This window comes from Arvicola amphibius, chromosome 7 (assembly GCF_903992535.2).
Source record: "Arvicola amphibius chromosome 7, mArvAmp1.2, whole genome shotgun sequence".
Classification (NCBI taxonomy): domain Eukaryota; kingdom Metazoa; phylum Chordata; class Mammalia; order Rodentia; family Cricetidae; genus Arvicola; species Arvicola amphibius.
In genome coordinates, this window is record NC_052053.1 from 119,896,270 (window position 1) to 119,918,179 (window position 21,910).

General features: G+C 43.3%; 1 protein-coding gene across 1 annotated transcript in view; it reads left to right on the forward strand.

The window, feature by feature from the left end:
- Nucleotides 1-2,281: 2,281 nt before the first annotated feature.
- The window catches only part of Snx6 (sorting nexin 6), a 32,962-nt gene continuing 13,333 nt past the window's right edge, over nucleotides 2,282-21,910 (forward strand). Inside the window, exons 1-6 of the mRNA XM_038336849.1 lie at nucleotides 2,282-2,349; nucleotides 2,496-2,543; nucleotides 14,268-14,372; nucleotides 14,904-15,014; nucleotides 16,493-16,614; nucleotides 18,878-19,001. Of these exons, the coding sequence (XP_038192777.1) occupies nucleotides 2,344-2,349; nucleotides 2,496-2,543; nucleotides 14,268-14,372; nucleotides 14,904-15,014; nucleotides 16,493-16,614; nucleotides 18,878-19,001 (516 nt within the window). The 5' untranslated portion in view covers nucleotides 2,282-2,343. The remainder of the gene's footprint in view (nucleotides 2,350-2,495; nucleotides 2,544-14,267; nucleotides 14,373-14,903; nucleotides 15,015-16,492; nucleotides 16,615-18,877; nucleotides 19,002-21,910) is intronic.

Sequence of the window (21,910 nt, forward strand, 5' to 3'; positions counted from 1 at the left end):
GCCACCACCGCCCGGCATCGATTCATTCTTTAATTTACCTTTTTCAACTTTATTATTTCAAGGACAAGTTCTCTATGCCGTGAGTTTTCTGCTCCGGATTACGGCTGCAGTTATCACCATGTCTTTGTTGGTCATTTTTATCGTGCTACTTGTATTTTCAATCCTGTCCTGTATGTTTTTCATAAGTAGGGATTTACCTCTTTGGCACTTAAGGCTTACAGTCTCTGGACCTCATTTAAGTGCTGACATTTAAGACTCTCGGATAATGACTGAGGCAGGGACGGTGAGATGACTCAGGTACTTCCATGCAGGCCTTGAACTCAAGTAGTCACAATGTGAGGACAACCTGGGCTGCACAGTCACCTGGGAAATCCTGGGGAAAGAATAATCTCAGCACTTGAAAGACTGAGAATTGCAATGGCCCCAGAAGAGACGTGAATGGTGACTACTGAGGAAGCAGAGAAAGAAGGACCAATTCAAAATTTACTACAGGAAGAAAGAAAAACAAACATAACAAAAAGAAGCCGGGTGTGGTAGCAGAATTTATAACCCTAGCATCTGGGGAAGCAGAAGCAGAAAGGTCTCTGAAAGTTAAAGGCCAGCCCTGTAGACAAACAGGTAGGCCAGCCAGAGTTACAGGTCTCAAAATCTACAAAGTGAGGACACGCCCATCCAAGGGATGGTTGAGGGGAAGGTTTTCATTGTAGATATGAGGGAGGGTGGAGCCTGAGACACCTGGAAGAGTCTAGAGCATGGAGAAAAAGTCATAGACTGAACATGGCCAGTAGACTGGGAGAGAGAGAGGGTAGAAAGAGTGAGAGAGGAAGGGAAGAGAGAGAACAAAGAGGAGAGAGAGCCGAAAGGGGCTGAGCAAGAGAGCACATGCCAGAATGGCAGGGTTATATAGGAAAGAGAAGCTGGGGAAGGGAAGCCCATGAGCTGGAGAAATTTAGGGCAGGGGGCAGGAAGGGAAGAGCTGAGAGGAGCCAGGATGCCGTCATGGACTCTGTAACAGGTACTTGCAATCCTGAGAGAGCTGGGAGGCCAGCAAGTACTTTGGTGTACTAATAGGGACCACAGTTAGCCATTGCTCTGCAATTTCTTGGATCTGACATTCCAGACTTTTTGTTGATGATAAAGGGTGATGTAATCTCTTCTGTAACTCCTTCTTAGCTGAAATTAGGGTGTTATTGTCAGGGTCCAGGAAGGCTGGGATGCTGGTAAAAGGAAAGAAAGAAGTAGGGGGAGGATGGATACGTACATGTGGTCAGGAGATAGATACATACATGTATATATGTATGTGTAGGAAGGGAGGTGGAGATAATGAATCAGTTGTAGACATAACAGTATTTGTTTGAATTTGCGGAGTGAGGAGTGAGAAAGATGGATTTGAATAGGATAGGATTCTGTCTGTCTTGAACATCTAAGGTGCTGATGTCATTAAATGAATGGAGTCATAGGATTGCAAGAGGGTTCCTTTGTAGAGGTGAAGCGCAGTAGGTTAAAATTTGTTTTTTTTTAAATTACATGTATTTATTGATCTCGTGTGTGTGTATGTTGTGTGTGTTTGTGTGTTAAAGAACAATGTGAAGTACCTTTCTATCTTGTGGATCAATCCTGGGATTGAACTCAAGTCATTAGGTCTAGTGGCAAGTACCTTTCCTCACGGCTAAGTCACGATGCTGGCCCCAGAAATTATTTTCTTGTTCTGAAGAGCGTGTGGGTACTGGTTTGGCGTTATCCATCTGGACAGTATTAAGTCTGGGGATTATTTCTTAGTATAAAGGCAAGGGATACTCCTGTAATGAGAACGGCTCTTTTTTTTTTATAGTGCTTAGTCATTAGCACCCCAAACTGAGGCAGTTATTACTTCCCCAGCAGTAAAAGCTTGATTATAGTCCCTGTCTGCTTACTGTGAGAAGGCTCTCAGCTCCTTAAACTTCCACAGGCAATGTGGTATTTATTAATGGTGATTAATCATCATATAGCTCCATACAAAGACAAGACTATTTACTGAGGGTGTTTGCACAGTTTTTCTGGGCCCTTGGGGCAAGAGAAGAGGACGACTTTCCCGGTGGCCCTGGAGCCTTCCCAAGCCTGAGCTAGCCAACAGCAAGCGGCTACCATGGCTTGGGGCTGCCCCTCCGTCCTGCCCAGCGGCGAAAACGATCCAGTGCCCTTTCTCCTTCAGGGACGCCCCCCACCCCTCCGCCTTCCTGAGGGCAGAGGGCGGGCCTGGAGGGGGCGGGCCTGGCATAGGCTCCGCCCCCGCCCCACCCGCGCGGCCGGCTCGTTCCTGGGCCTCGCTCGTGCGCCTGCGCGAGCCCTGGACTCGAAGCAGCCATGATGGTGGGTGTTCACGGCGGCGCCGAACCCGGGGCGCGCGGTGGGGGCGGCGGGCGCGGGGACGGCGCGGGCCGGGCGCTAATGTCTCTTTTTGTGTCTCCCTTTTCCCCTCCACCCTCTCCGGTGCGCCGGGTCGGCGGGCTCAACAGGAAGGCCTGGATGACGGCCCCGACTTCCTCTCGGAGGAAGACCGCGGAGTAAGTTGTGCTTTCCGTCGCGTAGGAGCCCCGCTCTCTTCCCCGCCGTGGCCTGAGGAGGGGTCCGGGCTGCTGCGCTGCTGCCCGGCAGCGCCCTCGCGACCCCGGCGGCGCGCGCCCCGCCCTTCTGCAGCCCTTCTTCCCCGGGGTCGTGCGCTTCTCGGCGCCGCTTGCTCGCCTTGGGCGGGCGATCCAACCCTGTGCTGAGCCTGCTCTTCCCAGGCCCCGCTGCAGGTGGGGTGGCCAAGGTGCAGGCCGGCTTGGAACGCCCCCATTCCCGGTGGTACCGTCAGAACCTCTCGGTGGCTTCCTGGAATCCCCGTTCCTCTTTTCTTTGCTGAATGGTATGGATTTAGTCTACATTTACCCTTTTGCAATTTTTTTTTTTTTTTTTTTTTTTGCGATCAGCAAATCTCAGCTGTGCCTTACCAGATTTTGCAGACAACCGGTAGCCCTCAGTATCTTTACTTTTTCTGGTAAACCCATCCTTTTCGGGATCTGGATATTGTTTTCTTTCTCTTTTTCTATTGAGGTGTGACTCACAAAATAATAATTTATATATTTAAAATGTACAGTGTCATATTTTGATGCACATAGAGGTTTTGAATGATTACCATTGTCAGTTAAGTAAGTGGTATACTCGTCCAGGCACCTTCAGTTTCTTTTTGAAACAGCATGGTCTACGATCATCAAAGTTTTCAAGGCATACATTATTATTATCACTGTGCTGTACAAATTAAGTATCCAGAACTTAAAACTAAAAGTTTGGATCCCTGTTGTTTCCGCAAATCCCTGCCCCTAATTAAAGCTCTGATATTGCTCCCTCCCAACTCCATCCCACACCATTGGCACCGTTTGCCTTTGAAGGGTAGCAATGCATGTAGTGCCTTGTGTGAGTGCTTGCTGTATTGAAAACTACTGATACTGATAAATGATCACTGTTACCATCTTACCATTTAACAGCTCACGCTTTATCTTTTAGACTCCCCTCCACCCCCCAACATGGTTTTTCCATAGTCCTGGCTGTTCTGGAACTCATCTATAGACCAAGCTGGCCTTGAGCTCACAGAAATGTCTACCTGCTTCTGCCTCCGGAGTGTTGTGATTATTTGTGCAGCCACTACCCGCTTTTGTTAAGACAACTTTCCATGTAGCCTTGTTTGGCCAGGACCTTAAGACGTTTTTCCTGCCTCTGCCTCCCAAGTGTGTATTCATAGGTAAATGCCACCCAACCTAGTTTTTACTTTCCTTTTCACATGCTACCGCCGATCCCTTTTCTTCGAATAGTCTCCTCTCTGCTTGTGTTGTATGTGTATCCATTACAGAGAACCCGGTAGAGTCAGCTCTCCCACCTTTCCCATGGGTTCTGGGCTTGAACTCAGGTTGTAAGGTTGCCTAGCGAGCACTTTACTCAATGAACCATTTTGCAGGCCAAGATGGGGTTTTATAAAGATATTTAATATAGGCCTAAGCATGAGGGTTGAGAAATAGACAGACACACCCAAGAGCATGGGGTGTGAGCTCTGAGGAGTCTCAAAAGGACTCTTAGTGAGTACAGACTCATCATGGGAGACTTGAGAGTAGCAGCCAGATGCTTTTGTAAATGATGAATCAACTCCCTCCGATCACGTATGAGCATTCTTAAAACTTAACTTCCAGATAACTCCAAGACAGTGTTTATATGTAATATATGTATATGCAATTCTTGGACAAGACAGAATTACTAATTGTATTTTGGGTTGTTTGATGTTTTGAGAAAGGATCTCACTTTGTAGCTCTGGCTGGCCTGAAACTTGGAGATATTTGCTTGTCTCTGCCTTCTCAGTAGTAAGATTGAAAGTGTGTGCCACTGCCTAGTGAATTTTGGATTTTAAGGTAGGAAAGGGACTAGGGTTATAAGTCAGTGGTGAGTGAGTGTACTTGCCTGGCAAGTGTGAGACCTTGGCCTCAATCCTTGGTACTGGAAAAGAAAGAAAATAGAAGGAACTAGCAGTTATTGATGAAATGAGATTAGTTTTAGTTCAGTTAAACTGATTTTCTGAAAGCATAGAGCTTTGTTTAGATTTAAAACTATCTTTTGTGGTCTTCCATATAAAAACAAACAGAAGTCGTTCATCAAAGTGTTAACTTTTTTCCCTCCCTTTGGTTTTCGAGACAGGGTTTCTCTAAGCTTTGGAGCATGTCATGGAACCTGCTCTGTAGACCAGGCTGGCCTTAAACAGAGATCCGCCTGTCTGCCTCTTGAGTGCTGAGATTAAAGGCATGCACCATCACCACCTGGCCCAAGTGTTAACTTTTTAAAAAATACTTTGTCAATGACATGAAAAATGGAATGTTTCCTAATGCATAATTTGTGTTGGTAGCTTTTCGCCTTTGCATAGTTTGTTTATAGAACTGAAAGTGCTTAAGTGATATTTATGTCCGAGAGTTTTTCACGTCATAAATTAGAGGGGGGGAAGCGAAGCGCAGCTGACCAGGGGTTTATTGTGGGAGGTTGGTTGTTTTTAGTAGAGCAAAGTCAATTTATTATGGAAAAGTAAGAAAGAGTCCAGAGAGTAAGAGGGGTCCACCCTAGGTGAAGATGTTAGTATGAAGGTAGAAAAAGAAACTCAAAGACAAACAGGCTGGACGTGTAGGTCAGTGTCCAGCACGGGGATGTGATTGGCTTTGAGCTCCCTCACCTAGGAAGAAAAGAACCGTCATGAGGTAGAAGTTTTGGACTGTAAGGTGGTTCGGTGGGTTAAGGCACTTTCTACCAGGGGTTTGAGGTCAGGCCCTCGCATCTGGTGATGGAGAAGAGGAAACCAGTTCTTACATGTTCCCACTCTTGCCCTTCATGCCCATCTATTCTACTACTATCCCACAGGCAAAAAAAAAGTAAAATGTTTAAAAAAAAGAAGACCTAAATCTCTAAAAAGAGGAAATGTTTTGGGATGTAGCGGTGGCGGTGAGCACCTGATTTTGCGCTGTGGAGCTGGTGAGTCAGCAGGAACAGCCGGACCCTGTGGTGGTGCTGGGCAAACTTGGTCAACATCTGAAGCCTCCTCTCTCTGTTTACATTTACTTATTTAGAGTCTGTGTGGCCCGGATGGTGGCGGCCACACCACCTTTTATCATCCCAGCACTTGGGAGGCATGAGCAGATAGATCTCTGTGAGTTCGAGTCCAGCCCGGTCTACATAGCAAATTCCAGGACAGCTAGGGCTACACAGAGAAACCCTGTCTCGAAAAAAAGAGGGAGTGTGGTATTGTTGTGGGGGCACATATGTCAATGGCATACGTATGGAGGGTCAGAGGACGATGTGGTCCCTGGGGATCAACCTAGTCACTGTGGCTTGTTGGCAAGCACATCTCCCTGCTGAGCCATCACATTGGGTCCCCTGTGAAACCTTTGTTCTTTATAGTTGAGAAATTTAAAACAGAAGAACTTTATTAGTATGGGGTCACATAACAGTATTCTTGAAATACTTTTGGATCAGGTTAATTGTGTTAGTGTATGCCTGTAATCCCAGCATTTGACAGAAGGATTGCTTTGAGTTCTAGGGTAGACTGTGGTACCTAGAAAGTACTGGGGTCAGCCTAGACTACAAATCAAGTCCTCGTCTCAACCCCTGCCCAAGGAAAGAAAGTACTCCAGGGTCACCTGGTGTCCTAGGTGTAGTAGTATCCTCTGGCCACAGGCAGGAGGAGGACCAGTTCACAGCCAGTCTACAAAGCAAGACCCTGTCTCAAAAACAAAAAAGGTTCACCCAGACGAGAATCACTTGGGGTATTTGAAAAGCAAAACAAAAAGTTTGGGGTCCTTGCCCTAACTAAATTGGGGTCTCTTGTTTGGAGAGGGCAACGATTTTTAAAGTTTATTTTAGAATTTATCTTACTGTTTATGCATGTGTCGGTTTGTGTGTGTGGGTTCTAGAGGTGGCCAAGAGAAAAGCTTACAATATTTGAAACTGGAGTGTAATAGGAATTGTGAACCGCCCAGTTTTGAGTGGTAGGAATCAAACTTGGATCCCTCTGGAAGAGCAACCAGCTCTCTTAAGCACTCAGCTATCCCTCCAGCCCAGTTTTTAAAGGTTTTTTTATCTTGTATTACATGTGCAGCGGTCTGAAGGCAAACCATCAGGAGTTGTTCTGCCCTGGACTGTTAGGGGCCCTGGTTGGACCCAAGCCTGTGCAGCACATGGTTACTTCCTTACGGAGCTGGCTGGCTGACTCCCAACACCACTTTTTAAATACTGGCACACTACAGCACACCAAGAAGTTTTCTTGTTCACTGAATTTTGATTGCTGTTGCACATTTAGTTTGCTGTTTGCCCACTTTAGGGAAAGAAATGTCTGGCCTGTGTAAGTGTCCATGTGTCCGTCTACCCTGGAGAAATAGATGCCAGGATTCAGGTTCTAAGGCACTACAGTTTTTCAGGCTTTAGCGGTTCTCAGCCTGTGGGTAGTGACACCTTTGGGAATCAAATGATCCTTTCATAGGGGGTTGCCTAAGACCTTTGGAAAATAGACATTTGTATTACGATTCATATCAGTAGCAAAGATATGGTTATGAAGTAACTACGATTTTTTTTTTTTTGAAATAGGGTATCTCTGTGTAGCTTTGGAGCCTGCCCTAGAACTCGCTCTGTAGACCAGGCTGGCCTTGAACTCACAGATCCGCCTGCCTCTGCCTCCCGAGGGCTGGGATTAAAGGCGTGTGCCACCACCACTGCCCTGGTGCTACAAAATAATTTTATGGTTGGGGTCACCACAGTATGAGGAACTGTATTAAAGGGTCGCAGCATTAGGGAAGTTGAGAACCACTGATCATTTTGCTCAGCCTTTTAAAAAGGGAATGCCTTTTTTTTTTCATACTTTGTTTTGTGTGTGGGATGCACGTGTGGGGGAAAGAACAGCCTTCTACCATGGGAATGCAGGTTTGGCTCCATTACCCACTGACCCACCGCAGGCCCCCCCCACCCCGTCTCTTTGTGTTGTCTTTCAGATAGGTCCCTATGTAGCCCCCCAAATCCTGGTTTTCTTGCTTCCTCCTCCCAAGTACTGGGACTACCTGTGAGCACCACAACATACAGCTTTTGAAGAGGAGTCTTAGAGAGAGGTCTAAAGTGAATGTTTGATCCTTGTTGCAAAAAGAGACATCAGAGATCCAGAAATAACACAGACATGCAGAGCAATAAGTAGGGGAAACTAAAGCCCTAGTTGTCAAAGAACTCACTATGTAGACCAGGCTGGATTCAAACTCATAGAAATCCATTTGTCTCTGTCTCTCGAGTGCTGGGATTAAAGGCATAGGCCTCTACTCGCAGCTCATTATGGTATTTTTATCAGGACAGGCTTTTATGACTTGAAGAAAATGTGTTATGGCAGCTAAAAAGAATAAAATAATATAAGCTGGATATGGTGATACACCTATAAGCCATGCTCTTGGGAGAACTGAGGCAGAAGGATGACCAACTTGAGGTCAGCCTGAGCTAGAGTGAGACCTTATCAGAGTGCTTCCATACCCCCAAAAAGTTAAAAAGCAAAACAAAGCTTTACAGTATTGGAAACTATTGGTTGACTTCGTGTCATCAGCCCTCCACCCCCGCTTCAGAAGCCACATGTGGAGAAGTGAGCAGTCACATAGTAATAGACAAACAAGCCGTTTGAACGGGATGCACGTTGTTTTTATGTGCAGTGCATGTCAGTGGTGGCCTACTTCTCTTAGCATGTGGTTTTAATTCTAAATGACTTTAGGTGGAGTGACTGTGTGTTCTGGACTCAGTTCTGCTCCTCCTCTGTGTTCCTTATCTTAGTGGAATCATTTTCCAGTTGTGCAAAGAACCTCTGAATCATACATATATTTCATCCTCATATCAGAATAGTCACTGAGGCTAACTTAATTTCACTTTGGAAATACTCGTAAAATTTTTTTTTGTTTTTTTGTTTTGTTTTTCGAGACAGGGTTTCTCTGTAGTTTCTAGAGACTGTCCTGGAACTGGTTCTTGTAGACCAGGCTGGCCTCGAACTCAGAGATCCGCCTGCCTCTGCCTCCCGAGTGCTGGGATTAAAGGTGTGCGCCACCACCGCCCAGCTACTCTTAAAATTTTTAAGACTTTTATTGTTACTGAAAGTGTGGAGGTCAGAGGACAACTTGGAAGTTGGCTCTTTTTCTACCTTTATGGGCTCCAGGAATAGGTCATCAGGCTCGCGTTATCTTGTGTGTACACACGTGTGTGACAACTTGCTGAAAGTCCTCCGTCCTCTATGTGGGTTCCAGGGACTTAAGTCATCAGACTGGACAACAAGCACCTCTATCCACTCAGCTATCTCAGCAACCTATGAGTGTCTTTTTGTCTGAGCAGTTAGAAGTGGAACATTAACCAGCCAGCAACTGGTCACCATCTTTTTTCTTTTCATGCTCTGGTGCTTTGAGGCAGGGTCACGCATAGCACAGGCTGGCCTGCCTTTCCTCTATAAAGGCAACCTTGATAAAGGACAACCTTGAGCTTCTGCTGTTAGGCTAGGACTCCACCTCCTAAGAACTGAGACTGTTGTGTGCACCACTACACTTGGCTTAAGGTCTTTAAATGATTATCATCATTAGTATTATAAACTTTATGTGTGTGTGCACACGGCACACTTGTTCAAGTGCCTGCAGTGCAGGTACCCTTGGAAGCCAACTCTGGAGCTGGAGTTATCACTGGTTGTGGGCCACCATGTGCTATAAGTCAGATTCCTGTTCTCAGTCCTCTAGAAGAGCAGTAGTTACTTTTAAGTGCCTGAGACATCGCTCCGATTTTTATTTATTTATTTGTATGCATTTTTTTTTGAGGCTGAGTGTGCTATGTGGACCAGGCTGGACTTCTCAAAGATTTGCCTGGCTCTGCCTCCAGTGCTTGAATTAAAGGTGTGTTCCACCCCCGCCTTTAAATTACTTTTAATCATACTATATTTTTGTTGCTTAATACACATTTTGTGTCCTTTCTTATGAACAACAACACAAAATATTTAACCTATTCAGTCTCTTTTTTAAAAAGTACAAAGTTTAAGCCGGGTGGTGGTGGCGCACGCCTTTTATCCCAGCACTCGGGAGGCAGAGGCAGGCGGATCTCTGAGTTCGAGACCAGCCTGGTCTACAAGAGCTAGATCCAGGACAGGCTCTAGAAACTACAGGGAAACCCTGTCTCGAAAAACCAAAAAAAAAAAAAAAAAAAAAAGTACAAAGTTTAATGGTCCAAATAAAGATTAAACCAGTTAAAGTCTAATTAGGAAGTTCTTTAAACTGAACTCACTAATGCAAAAGTTTAATTAAATGTTGATGATCACAGGTTGTCTGCATTAAGTCTTTCCCTTAATAAAACCTTAGTTCCCCCTGCCCCAGGAATGGAAAAAGAGTACCTGAGAAGTCTGTATAATTTTATGTAATTAACATTAAATTTACAGTAGACTGCTTTATGCAGTCTAACTGAAGGTGACTGAAAATTTTTTTCAGTGTAACACAAAAAAATGTAGTTAAAATGTAGTTTTGTCATTAACCGAAAGACCTATTTTAGTATGTTAAATTATAAAAATATGCACTGAAGCTGGGCAGTGGTGACACACGGAGTCAGGGCAGGTGGATCTCTGAGTTCGAGGCCAGCCAGGTTTATAGAGAGAGTTCCAGGACAGGTCTAAAAGCTACAGAGAAACCCTGTCTCAAGATCTCCTGAGTAAATTGGGAGCATGGGGACCTTGGGAGAGGGTAGAAGGGGAGGGGAGAGGAAAGGAGTGGGGTGAAGAAAAATTATAGCTCAATAAAAACAATTTTTAAAAAAGAAACCCTGTTTCAAACAAACAAAAAATGCACTGAATACCAGGTGGTGGTGGTGCATGTCTTTAATTCCAGCACTTGTGAGGCAGAGACTGAGTTGCCAGCATGGTCTACAGAGTGAGTTCCAGAACAGCCAGGGCTGCACAGAGAAACCCAGTCTCAAAAAACAGGGTAAAAAAATGCATTGAAGCAATTTAGCAAACTGACTTTCAGTGAAACTTTATACTGATGTGGGAGGTATTTCACTTTATAATAGATTGCCACCTGAAGTAAGGAAGCAGGGAATTTCATTGTAGAGACTGGCTTTTATGTTGTTTATTGAAAAAAGAAACAAGTCTTGCTGGGCAGTGGTGGCGCACGCCTTTAATCCCAGCACTTAGGAGGCAGAAGCAGGTGAATCTCTTGAGTTTGAGGCCAGCCTGGTCTGCAAGAACTAGTTCCAAAATAGGCTCCAAAGCTACAGAGAAACCCTGTCTCGAAAAACCAAGAGAAAAAGAAAAAAATCTTATGTATGTGAAGTGCAACTTACTGTCAAGCAAAATAATTCTTTATGTCTGCTTTCCTGTGTGCTCAGGAACTGGGAAGTCATTATTGAGGTGTAGGTGAATGTAGAAACTAATTTAGGAAGAATTAGAAGGAACACTGTGGCTGATAGTTTGTATTGCTGATGAAATATACATGAAAGAAGTCAGGGGGTTCTCTTTTGTCATGAAGAGCTGAAAACAGTTTCAGCACTGGAGATTGCTTTGTACTCCACCTGCCCCCACCCCCAGCCCTTAGTTTTTCAAGTCTGGGTTTCTCTATGTAGCCCTGGACCAGGCTGGCCTTGAACTCAGTCAGATTCATCTGCCTCTGCCTTCCAAGTCCTGGGATCAAAGGCACGCACCACCACCCAGCTGGTATGTACTCTCTAAGATCAGCTCTAGAACTAGGTTTTATTTTTGGAATGGGTAATGAACTCCACTTTTAAAAGAGTGAAAAAGACATGGTAGATTGAATTAATAACTGTTAAGGCATTAGTAAAATATATAATGCTTTAATAAGTTATGAAAGAAAGAAGTAACAGAAACGTTAGAAAGTCAAGAACTAGGGCTGGGGATGCCCCACCGTGTGAGGTGTCGGCTGCACAAGCATGAGGATCTCAGTTCAGATCTTCAGAGCCTGCTGAAAAAACACGTTTGACATGGCAGTATATGTTTGTGACTAAGTACCGGGTAGCTGGACACAAGCGGATCCCACGAGGTGGTTGACCATCCAGGCTAGCTGAAACTGCCAGCTTCAGGTTTGGTGAGAGATCTATTTCAAAAATGAGCTGGGCATAGTGTCATACTCCTTTAATCCTAACTCTTGGGAGGAAGAGGCCAGCCTGATCTGGATTGCAAGTTCCAGTGTGTTCAGGGTTATACAGTGATACTTCATCTCAAGCAAAACAAAATACAGCAAAGAGTGACTTCAAGCATAAGCCACACATGAGAACTAAAGCAGAAAAGTTAAGTTTGTTAAAGAGACACAAAGGGACTCTCTGGGAGTAATAGAAATGTTCATTATCTCAGTCTGACATTTTGCAATATGTTGTTTGTTAAGACTTCAAATTATTTTTTAATAGATTTATTTATTTACTATGTATACAGTGTTCTGCCTGCATACCAGGAAAGGGTACCAGATCTCATTACAGGTGGTTATGAGCCACTATGTGGTTGCTGGGAATTGAACTCAGGACCTCTGGAAGAATAGCCAGTGCTCTTAACCTCTGAGCCATCTCTAGCCCCTCAAATTAATTTTAAGACTTACAAATTGTATGTAAACTCCATCTAAAAATTTGAATCATAGACTATTCAGTACTTCAATCTGTGGGTTGAGACCCCTTTGGGGGTTGAACAATCCTTTCACAGGTCGCCTGAGACCATCAGAAAACACAGATATTTACATTATGATTTATAACAGCAGCAAAGAAATAATTTTATGGTTGGGGGTCACCACAGCATGAAGAACTGTATTAAAGAGTTACAGCATTAGGAAGACTGGGAATCACTGGACTATATAAAACTGTTCATTGTGTGAGAGGGAAAGGGTATTGTATTAAGTATAGAAAGGAGAAGTGAAAGAAAAAATTAATAATCCGGAGTAATCTTTTCTGGGACAGGGTCCTGTATTGGCACTCAGGCTGGCCCATTGCTCAGTGTGTAACCTAAGCTGGCCTTAAACTCCCTGCTGTTGTACCTTTGTCTGTGGGATTACAGGTGTTTTCCTCCACACCTGGTGTCAGTTTGGTTTTTATCAGTTGTGTTTGGGACCCGCTAATCTAGGCAATGAAGACAGGACAGATGAGGAAATGTGAGCTGGGGATGTAGCTCAGTAATGGAGCCCTTGCTTACCATGTGCTGGGATCAACCCTGACACCTATCCCACCCCACCCCACTCACCCACAGTTTGTGCTTGCGTGTGTGTGCGCGCGCGCGCGCCCGCAGGTTTAAAAAAAAAAGTAAAATAGAGAAATATAAAGTTATTCCAAAAACTATATGATTGAAATACTAGTTTGCTCTCGGTGTTGTAACAAATTACCACAAATGGATTAAACAACAGTTTATTTTCATAATTCTGGAAGTTAGAAATCAGCATTAGGGACTGGAGGGATGGCTCAGTGGTTAATAGCCCTGGCTGCTCTTCAGAGGACCTGAGTTCAATTCCCAGCATCCACGTGGTGGCTCACAACCATCTGTGGTGCCCTCTTCTGGTCTGCAGGTAAACATGCAGAGCACTCATAGATAAAATATAAACAAATAAAATAAATAAATCAGCATTAACCCAAGTATCGTCCCCTTCAGAGCCCTGTAGGGTCTTTTCCATTTCAACATGGAAGTAGCAGCCAGCAGTCCTTGCTGGTGGCTGCAATGCTCTGTTCTTTGCAGTCACGCTGCCTTCTCTCAGTTGAACTGGTTGGTCCTGTTTACAATATCTCAAAACTGTATAGCCATTGTGGCTTGAAACTTGATTTGTAAATCAGCCTGTCTCTAACTTACAGAGCTCCACCCGCTTCTGCCTCGAGTGCTGGGCCTACCACGTTGGGTTGTTGTCCTTATAGATTTAAGGTATACCTAGATGAGCCAAGATAACCTCATCTCAGAACTCTCAGTTGAATCAGATCTGCAAAGGCCTCTTGGCCACATACGGCCCATTCAGAGATTGAAGGTTTGGATAGAGATACTTTCAGGAGCCATTAGCCAACCTGATACAGTAGTTATTTTAAAAGCAGCTTGGACATGAGTTAAAAAACAAGCCCAAAAGTAGAAAGGTTCCTTACATTTTTGATGGTGGAGGTTAAGATGGGATCTAGCTATGTAATCCATACTGGTCTTGTATTTATGATTCTGCCTCAGCATCCTTGTGTGGCGACTACAGGAGAGCTCATGGCCTGATTTTTCTGTTTTGGCCTTGTGTTATTTTATTGTGGAAGAAAAATGAAATTACATTAAGAGTATACAGAGCCAGGTTTGGTGATGCATACCTTTAATTCCAGCCCTCAGAAGGAGAAGACAGAAGGATCACAAGTTTGAGGCCAATGTGTCTGTCTTTTAAAAAAGAGAAAATGGGACTGGAAAGACAGCTCATCGGTTAAGACCACTTACTGCTCTTGTACAGGACCCTCGTTCACTTCCAAGGGGATTCTCCATCCTCTTCTGACCCTTGTGGACTCCTTCATGCACGTGATGCACATGTACGCTCAGGCACATCCACATAAAATAGAGACAGATTTTTCTTCTTTCTTTTGCATTTTATTTATTTGGTTTTCAAAGACAGGGTTTCTCTGTAGCTTTGGGGGCCTGTCCTGGAACTAGCTCTGTAGACCAGCTGGCCTTGAACTCACAGAGATGCTCCACCACCACCCGGCTTGAGGACAAAGTTCTTTACGATGTGCTTTCTCTGTTTTAGCTTAAAGCAATAAATGTTGATCTCCAAAGTGATGCTGCTCTGCAAGTGGACATTTCGGATGCTCTTAGTGAAAGGGATAAGGTCAAGTTTACTGTTCACACGAAGGTAAAGTGGGAGTGCTTTGTGTTCCTTTAGAAATGCTGCTTCTTGTGGAATATATTGGTTGGAACTTAAATTTTGACTTAAATTGAGTGCTGTTTTAGCAAACAAACTTAGGGAAGTTACTTTCTTTTTTCTTTTCTTTCTTTTTTTTTTTTTTTATTTTTTTTGAGATATTTAGTTCTGCCTCTGGAAACTGGCTGTGCAGACCAGGCTGGAGAAGTTACTTATGATTTTAGGAATTAACACAGAACCTAGATATAAATGTAATTTCTAGGTTTGTGTGTATGTGTGTGTGTCTGTTGGTCTGTCTGCCTGCCTGCCTATCCATCCATCTCACTATGTAACTCTGGCTGGCTTGGAACTCCCTGCGTAGACCAAGCTGGCCTCAGCTCCCAGAGATCTGTCTGCCTCTGCTTTTTGTCTTCTGGGTGAGTGCCACCACACCCAGCTGATAGTATAACTTTTAAGTGATGATAACAGCACAAGATCCAAGGATAATTTTACTTTTATTCAAGAAAATTGTTGTCTTTGCAGAGCTCATTGCCAAATTTTAAACAAAATGAATTTTCGGTCGTTCGACAACATGAGGAATTTATCTGGCTTCATGATTCCTTCGTTGAAAACGAAGACTATGCAGGTTACATTGTGAGTATTTGGTTTCATTTTCTTAAGATTTTTCTTTCTTTTTTAATGTGCATGCATATAGGTGTGGGGAGGGGGGTCCACACAGGCCAGAAGAGACACTGTGAAGTTGGAGTTAGACGAAATTGATGAGCTGCCTAACATGGGTACTAGGAACCAAGCTAGGGTCCTGTGGAAGAGCACCAAACTGCTGAGCCATCTCTCCAGCCCTTTTTAAAATTATGTATATGTGTGTCTGTGTGCAAGTCAGCACAGGTGCCTGTGGAGGCCAGAGGCATCAGATGCCCTTGGAGCTGGAGTTAGAGGTGGTTGTGAGCCACCCACCAGTATTAGGGCCTGATCTTGGCTCCTCTGCAAGAACTCTGTGTCTTTACTGCTAGCCATCTCTTCAGTCCAAGCTTTCATTTTCTAAGAACATTTTAGAAACTCATGTGGTTTTGTTTAGCATTTTTAGTAACTGATGTGATTTGTAAAAATGTCAGTTATTGGGCTGGAGAGATGGCTCAGTGGTTAAGAGCATTGCCTGCTCTTCCAAAGGTCCTGAGTTCAATTCCCAGCAACCACATGGTGGCTCATAACCATCTGTAATGAGGTCTGGTGCCCTCTTCTGGCCTGCAGGCATATACACAAAAACAGAATATTGTATACATAATAAATAAATAAATATTTTAAAAAGTCAGTTGCTAGGCACTGGCTACCACCTTTTATCCTGAACTGTCTTGTCTTACTTTGAAAACGTGTTTTTTATATATGTGTGTGTGTGTGTGTGTGTGTTAAATATATATATGTTAAGTATATATGTATGTGTGTGTGTAACCTTGCTTAACCTTGGATTCTTTTTGTTTATTCAAATTAGAGTCTTGCCCTGTTGTCTATGCTCTTGCTGGTCTGGAACTTACCACATTCTCTAGGCTGACCTTGCTACAGTCTTGATTCTGTCTCAAGTGTTAGGGTTATAGGAATGAGCCCTTCTAAACAGGATAATTAGTATTGGAATAGGTAATTAATTGAGGAATGTTACTGTACTTGTTTTTGGATGCTTAAGTGGACAGAAACTTAGAGGTTGGAAGGCTCCTTAAGATGTAATCAGACCACCAGGCGGTGGTGGCGCATACCTTTAATCCCAGCACTCTGGGAGGCAGAGGCAGGCGGATCTCTGTGAGTTCGAGGCCAGCCTGGTCTACAAGAGAACTATTTCCAGAAAAGGCACCAAAGCTACAGAGAAACCCTGTCTCAAAAAACCAAAAAAAAAAAAAAAAAAAAAAAAGACTAGTCTGGTCTACAGAGAGCATTCCAGGACAGGCCCCAAAACTACACATAAAAACCCTGTCTTGAAAAAAAAAAATGTTGTAATCAAGAGTAAGTGGCTGTTCTTCCTCAGCTGTTGGGCACATTCAGTCCTGAAATTTATGATTTTCCCTGGGGCTATCATGGGCTGCCTGTGTCTCTGTCCTTACAGGTAACTTTTTGGTTTATTATAGATCCCACCAGCACCACCTAGACCTGACTTCGATGCTTCACGGGAAAAACTGCAGAAGCTTGGAGAAGGGGAAGGGTCGATGACAAAGGAAGAGTTCACCAAGATGAAGCAGGAGCTGGAAGCGTATGTGACGGGGTTTTGTTAGTCTCGTTAGCTTTGCTTTAATGCCTTCTCTGAGCTCTCTGATATCCGTTCTTTTAACCATTTCACTGTACTGACTGAAATGTCCAGGTAACGTCATAACAGCCTGTGTTAAAGGATAGACAGTTGTCTCCTGTCATTGTCAGAATTTTAAATTATTTAAATAGACTTTGTAAATTGAAAAAAAATGAGGGATCTGAAACCTTAACTAAAATAACTTTCTTTTTTGGTTTTTTAAAGACAGAGTCTCTGTGTGACAACTCTGACTGTCTGTCTTGGAACTTGCTGTGTAGATCAGGCTGGCCTCAACTCAGAGATAGGCCTGCCTCTGCCTCCCAAGTGCTGAATTTAAAGGTATGTGCCATCACCGCCTGGCTTGCCTTCTCTTTTATTAAACTTTGGAACTTTCTACTTTTGGGAGGTATGAAAATTATTTTAATTCTTTTTTTGTTAAGATTTATTTATTTATTATGTACACGGTGTTCAGCCTCCATGTATGCCTGTAGGCCAGAAGAGGGCACCAGATCTCATTACAGATGGTTGTGAGCCACCATGTGGTTGCTGGGAATTGAACTCAGGACCTCTGGGAGAGCAGGCAGTGCTCTTAACCCGTGAGCCATCTCTCCAGCCCCCAATTATTTTAATTCTTATGATGGTTAGCATCAATCTGATATGTGATCTCAGAGCACCCACCCAGCTGCTTGCAACAAAGATACCTGTTAGGTTTCTGTATCTTTTTTGGTTTTTAATTTTACTTTTTCAAAGTAGCAAGAAAACTTCATTCATAAAGAAAGGGAAAGTAGACAGGCAGTGGTGGTGTAGGAGGCAGAGGCAAGTAAATCTCTTGAGTTCAAGGTCAGTCTGGTCTACAGAGTGAGTTCCAGGACAACCAGGACTTCACAGAGAAACCCTTTCTCAAAAAACAAGCAAAAACCGGAAGAGGACATAGCTATAGATCAGAGATACACTGTGACACTGCTGGGAATGGGGTGGCAGCAGGCAGAGCACTTGAGTCCCCAGAGCTCACACAGGGCGGAAAGAGAGGACTGACTCTTCCCGTTGTCCTCCGACCCCACACGGTGCGTGTGTGCACAGTTAAAGAGGAAGAAGTGATGGTGGCCACGTAAGGGAAAGAATACCCAAGACCTCATCAGTGTCTGAGCGTTGTCCCAGGGAGTGAGTTTTCTTGTGTTGTCACCTCCATTTCTCTTTTGCGGGCCATTTTTCCCTTGTGCATTTTCTTTACTCTTTTTGTTTTATTTTTTCAAGCATCTATTCACATGCTACTAAATTCCTTTTCAAAATGCTAAGAAGTTATTGTGAAAAGATAAATGCATAAGCTAGGTCTTTGTTAAAGTGTAAAATGACATGTTAAATTCAGTCAGTTCGGGTACAGCAGTAGTCTCATAGACTGATGTAATGAATGCTTAGAAGACTGAGCACTGGAGATTGGCAGAGCACATTATTCTGAAGGCCCTGTTTTCACTGGCCCTGACCGCGGTTCTTTTGTGGTCTGGTTAGGGGTTGGATAACAGAGAGCCTTGGGTTTGTCCCACTGCCACCTCCATCCTCTGCACCCTTCTCTTTTGTCTTCTGAATGGCTACCCTCACAGAGATCAAACTGCTCCCAACACTGAGCCTGCTGGTGTGCTGGTATGTAAAACTTACGCTTCATGTGCGAAGTTGAAGCAAGAATATCAGGGTTTTTCCTTGTTGGTTCCCCCACACGCCCACATACACATACAACTGTTGTGTGCTGCTATATGGTTGCTGGGATTCATTGATAATATATCTTAAACACATTTCTTCAGTATAAATTGTTGCTCTGTGGTTGGTCTTTCTCACATACTTAGGTTAAAATATGGAAATATTAACACTGAAAATATGATTGAGATTTTGTCTTAAGGCGATAATTATATAAAATTCGAGTTATTGAGGTTGTATCGAATAATTTTTCTAGAGCTAAAAAACAAATACCCCAGTAGTGACCTAACATCAACTTGCATAATAGAAAAGTTTGTAAGACTTGATATTAACATTTAGATACAATAAATACTAAAATAGCATGAGGCTGTTTCAGATACGATTTTTCATTTTTACTAAACTGTTCAACTAAAAGCACTGTTGATATGAATTATGTCTTTGCCTTCCTGGTTTACATTTAGAATGCTCCAGAGAATAATTGCTGGAATGACTGACTTCTCGTTGATGCCATTGTTCACTTTTAATTTTATGTTGTTTCTAGTGAATATCTGGCAATTTTCAAGAAGACGGTTGCAATGCATGAGGTGTTCCTGTGTCGTGTGGCAGCACATCCTATTTTGAGAAAAGATTTAAATTTCCACGTCTTCTTGGAATATAATCAAGATGTAAGTGTCAGATTAATGAAAGCAGTGATGGCAGTCGTTGTCTGTTTATTATTTTTTATGGAGTTTGAAAGGGCAGAAGAGGTAGCACTAGCTAACATGAGCACGGCCTCGGGTCTGACAGCCTGCACCAAGTTTCATAAGCCTAGAAAGGGCAGAGCCATCTCACAGGTCCGAAGGCTTTGATTTTTCAAGTGTCACATTTTTAGTGGTGAAGCAGAGAGCTTGAGTGGATCAGTTAAATCAAGTTATAAATTAAACTTCCATAATCCAAAAGCCCGAAATTAACTTTTGTGTGTTTCTGTGAGACCGAGGCCCAAGTATCCTAGATTGGCTTCAAACTCTGTGCAACCCTGGATGACAGAACTTTTGATCCTCATGAGTGCTGTGATCATAGGCATGTGCTGCTGTGCACAGGTCTTACATGTGCAGGGTAGAACTTAGAGATTTATTTTGCCTCCGTGAACTGAGCTACATCCCTGGGCCAAAAACGTTGTGTTTTCTTGTTGTTGTAGTTGTTGTTGTTGCTGTTTTCTTCCATTTTTTTAGGCTGTAGTTCAGGCTAGCCTCAAACTCTCAATACTCCCTCTGCTATCTTAAGATCACGGGCATACACCATTTATTCTTTTTAAACTTTCTCATTCTTAATACGTTTCAGGGACTGAGATGGCTCTGAGAGGAAAGACACCTGACATGAGTTTTGTCCCCTAAGTCCGTATAACTTTTCTCTTAGCTGGCGGGGCCTGGGCCAGATTGTGTGATATTCAGTTCAGGTCCTTTAAATTTTAGTTCTATCAATTGATGTAAATCCAAGTGCTTATTTTTATAGTGTAAGAAGTTTCTTTTGTGTAGTCAGGGGATGGAAAAACTAATTATGATATTCAATTTTCGTGGCCTAAGTGTATTGTTTATTTTTAAGTAAAGGATATAAATATATAAAAAAAGAAAGAGAAAAGGCCATGCATCATATCTGACTCCAGCACATTTTTTTATTTTGTTTTTTTTTTTGAGTCAGTTTCTTTGCGTAACATTTCTGGCTGTCCTGGGACTTGCTCTGTAGACCAGGCTGGCCCTGAACTCACAGAGATCTGTCTGCCTCTGCCTCCTGAGTGCTGGGGAAAGGCGTGTGCGACCTTTTTTAAGAATTTTTAATTGCATTTTTATTGTATGTGGTTGCACTTGTGGGGGTCACAGGATAACTTGTGAAAGTCCTTTTCCTTCCACCTTACGGAATCCTAGGGATTGAAGGCAGGTTGCTAGGCTCAGTGATAAGTTCCTTAGCCATCTTCCTAGTTTGGTAATGTGGGTTATGTTCTTTATTTAATTTAATTTTCATGTCTTTCCATTTTGATTACTATTTGAAACAACTGTTGGTAGCTGTTGAGTTGTCAGAGAAAGTTACACACTTCTAAGAGTTTTTAATAGAGCCAGTGTGGTGTACACAGGGCTGAGAGGCAGAGGCAGGTGGCTCTCTGAGTTCAAGGCCAGCCTGTGCAACTTAAAGAGACCCTGTCTCAAATAAAGTCTTTGATAAGGAGATTAGAGTTTTATTTTATTTTGACCTTTTGAAGTAGGGTCACTTCTCTTTAGGCTTGCAGACCCTGCTGCCTTGTGTTCCCAGGGTTGGGATTATAGACATGTGTCACCACACCTCGCTGGAGATCGTGTTACAAATAGCACCGTACTGACCATGCAGTGTGCCTTCATGGTGGTCATGAGAGACTGTGTCAAGACAGTTTACACAGCTCTTCGGTTTGTTCCAGACAGGGTCTCCTAAAGTAACCCTGGCTATCCTGGAACTTGCTCTGTAGAGCAGGCAAATCTTCTTACCTCTGCCTCCCAGAGCATCATGCCTGGCTGTAGTTCAGTTTTTTTCCTTTTTTGAGATAGCCTTGCCATGCAGACTGTCTGTCTACAGTTCTGACTGTTCTAGAACTCATTATATAGACCAAAATGGCCTTGAACTCACAAGAGACCTGGCCAGTGTTAGGATTAAAGGTACGTGCTACCACACCTGTCTGAGTTCTGGGCTTATTGTGAGCCTGCTAAGCCCCTCTAGCCCATTTTTTAAAAGAATTAGTTGATTTTTTTTTTTTTTTTTTTTTTTTTTTTTTTTGAGACAGGGTTTCTCTGTGTAGTTCTGGCTGTCCTGGAACTCGCTTTGTAGACTGGCCCTGTTTTTTGGAAGTGCATGCTGTCTTTAGCTGTCTTTAGCATGCTCCCACCTCTTGGGGGGATAGGATATAACCAAGAGCAGCCGCAATAGACTGTATGTTTTGGGAATCTCTTGGACAGCCCTGGCCAACAACTCAAAAGAGGGCGTCTCATGTTTGATAGTGGGAATTCTGTTAGTTTCCTCCTGGTAATCATTCATGCTGTTCCAAGTTATCTTTTATTTCCCTTGTACTTTTAAGTTGCTGACCCGCAACATAAGACTAAAGATCCTGTTCAGAGTAAGGGGGAGTAAGGCATTTGCCTTGTGTATTTTAGAGCTATTACAGAATCATGATAATGTGTTGTACTTACTCCGCTACATTTCTTAGGTTTGAAGGTATTAAGCTTACACATTTTTAATTATGGACTAAAGTTTTACTTATTTATTTTGTTTGGGTTATTTTCTGTGGGAATTTTATTGTTGCTGTTTTGAGATAGGGTTTCTCTGTGTAGTTTTGGCTGTCCTGGAATTCTCTATGTTAACCAGGCTGGCCTTGAACTCACAGACAGCTAACTGCTGCTTCCACCTCCTGAGTGCTGGGATATGTGCAGAGATGTACACCACCACGCCCAGCTCTGAATTAAATATTTAATATATAAGTGTCTGGCAGGAAGGTGAGAGCTGTTTGCAACTGGATTATCAGATGGTTTTGTAAGGTTAAGTTGGCCTTTTCCATCTGAGTCCTGGAGAGTGACAC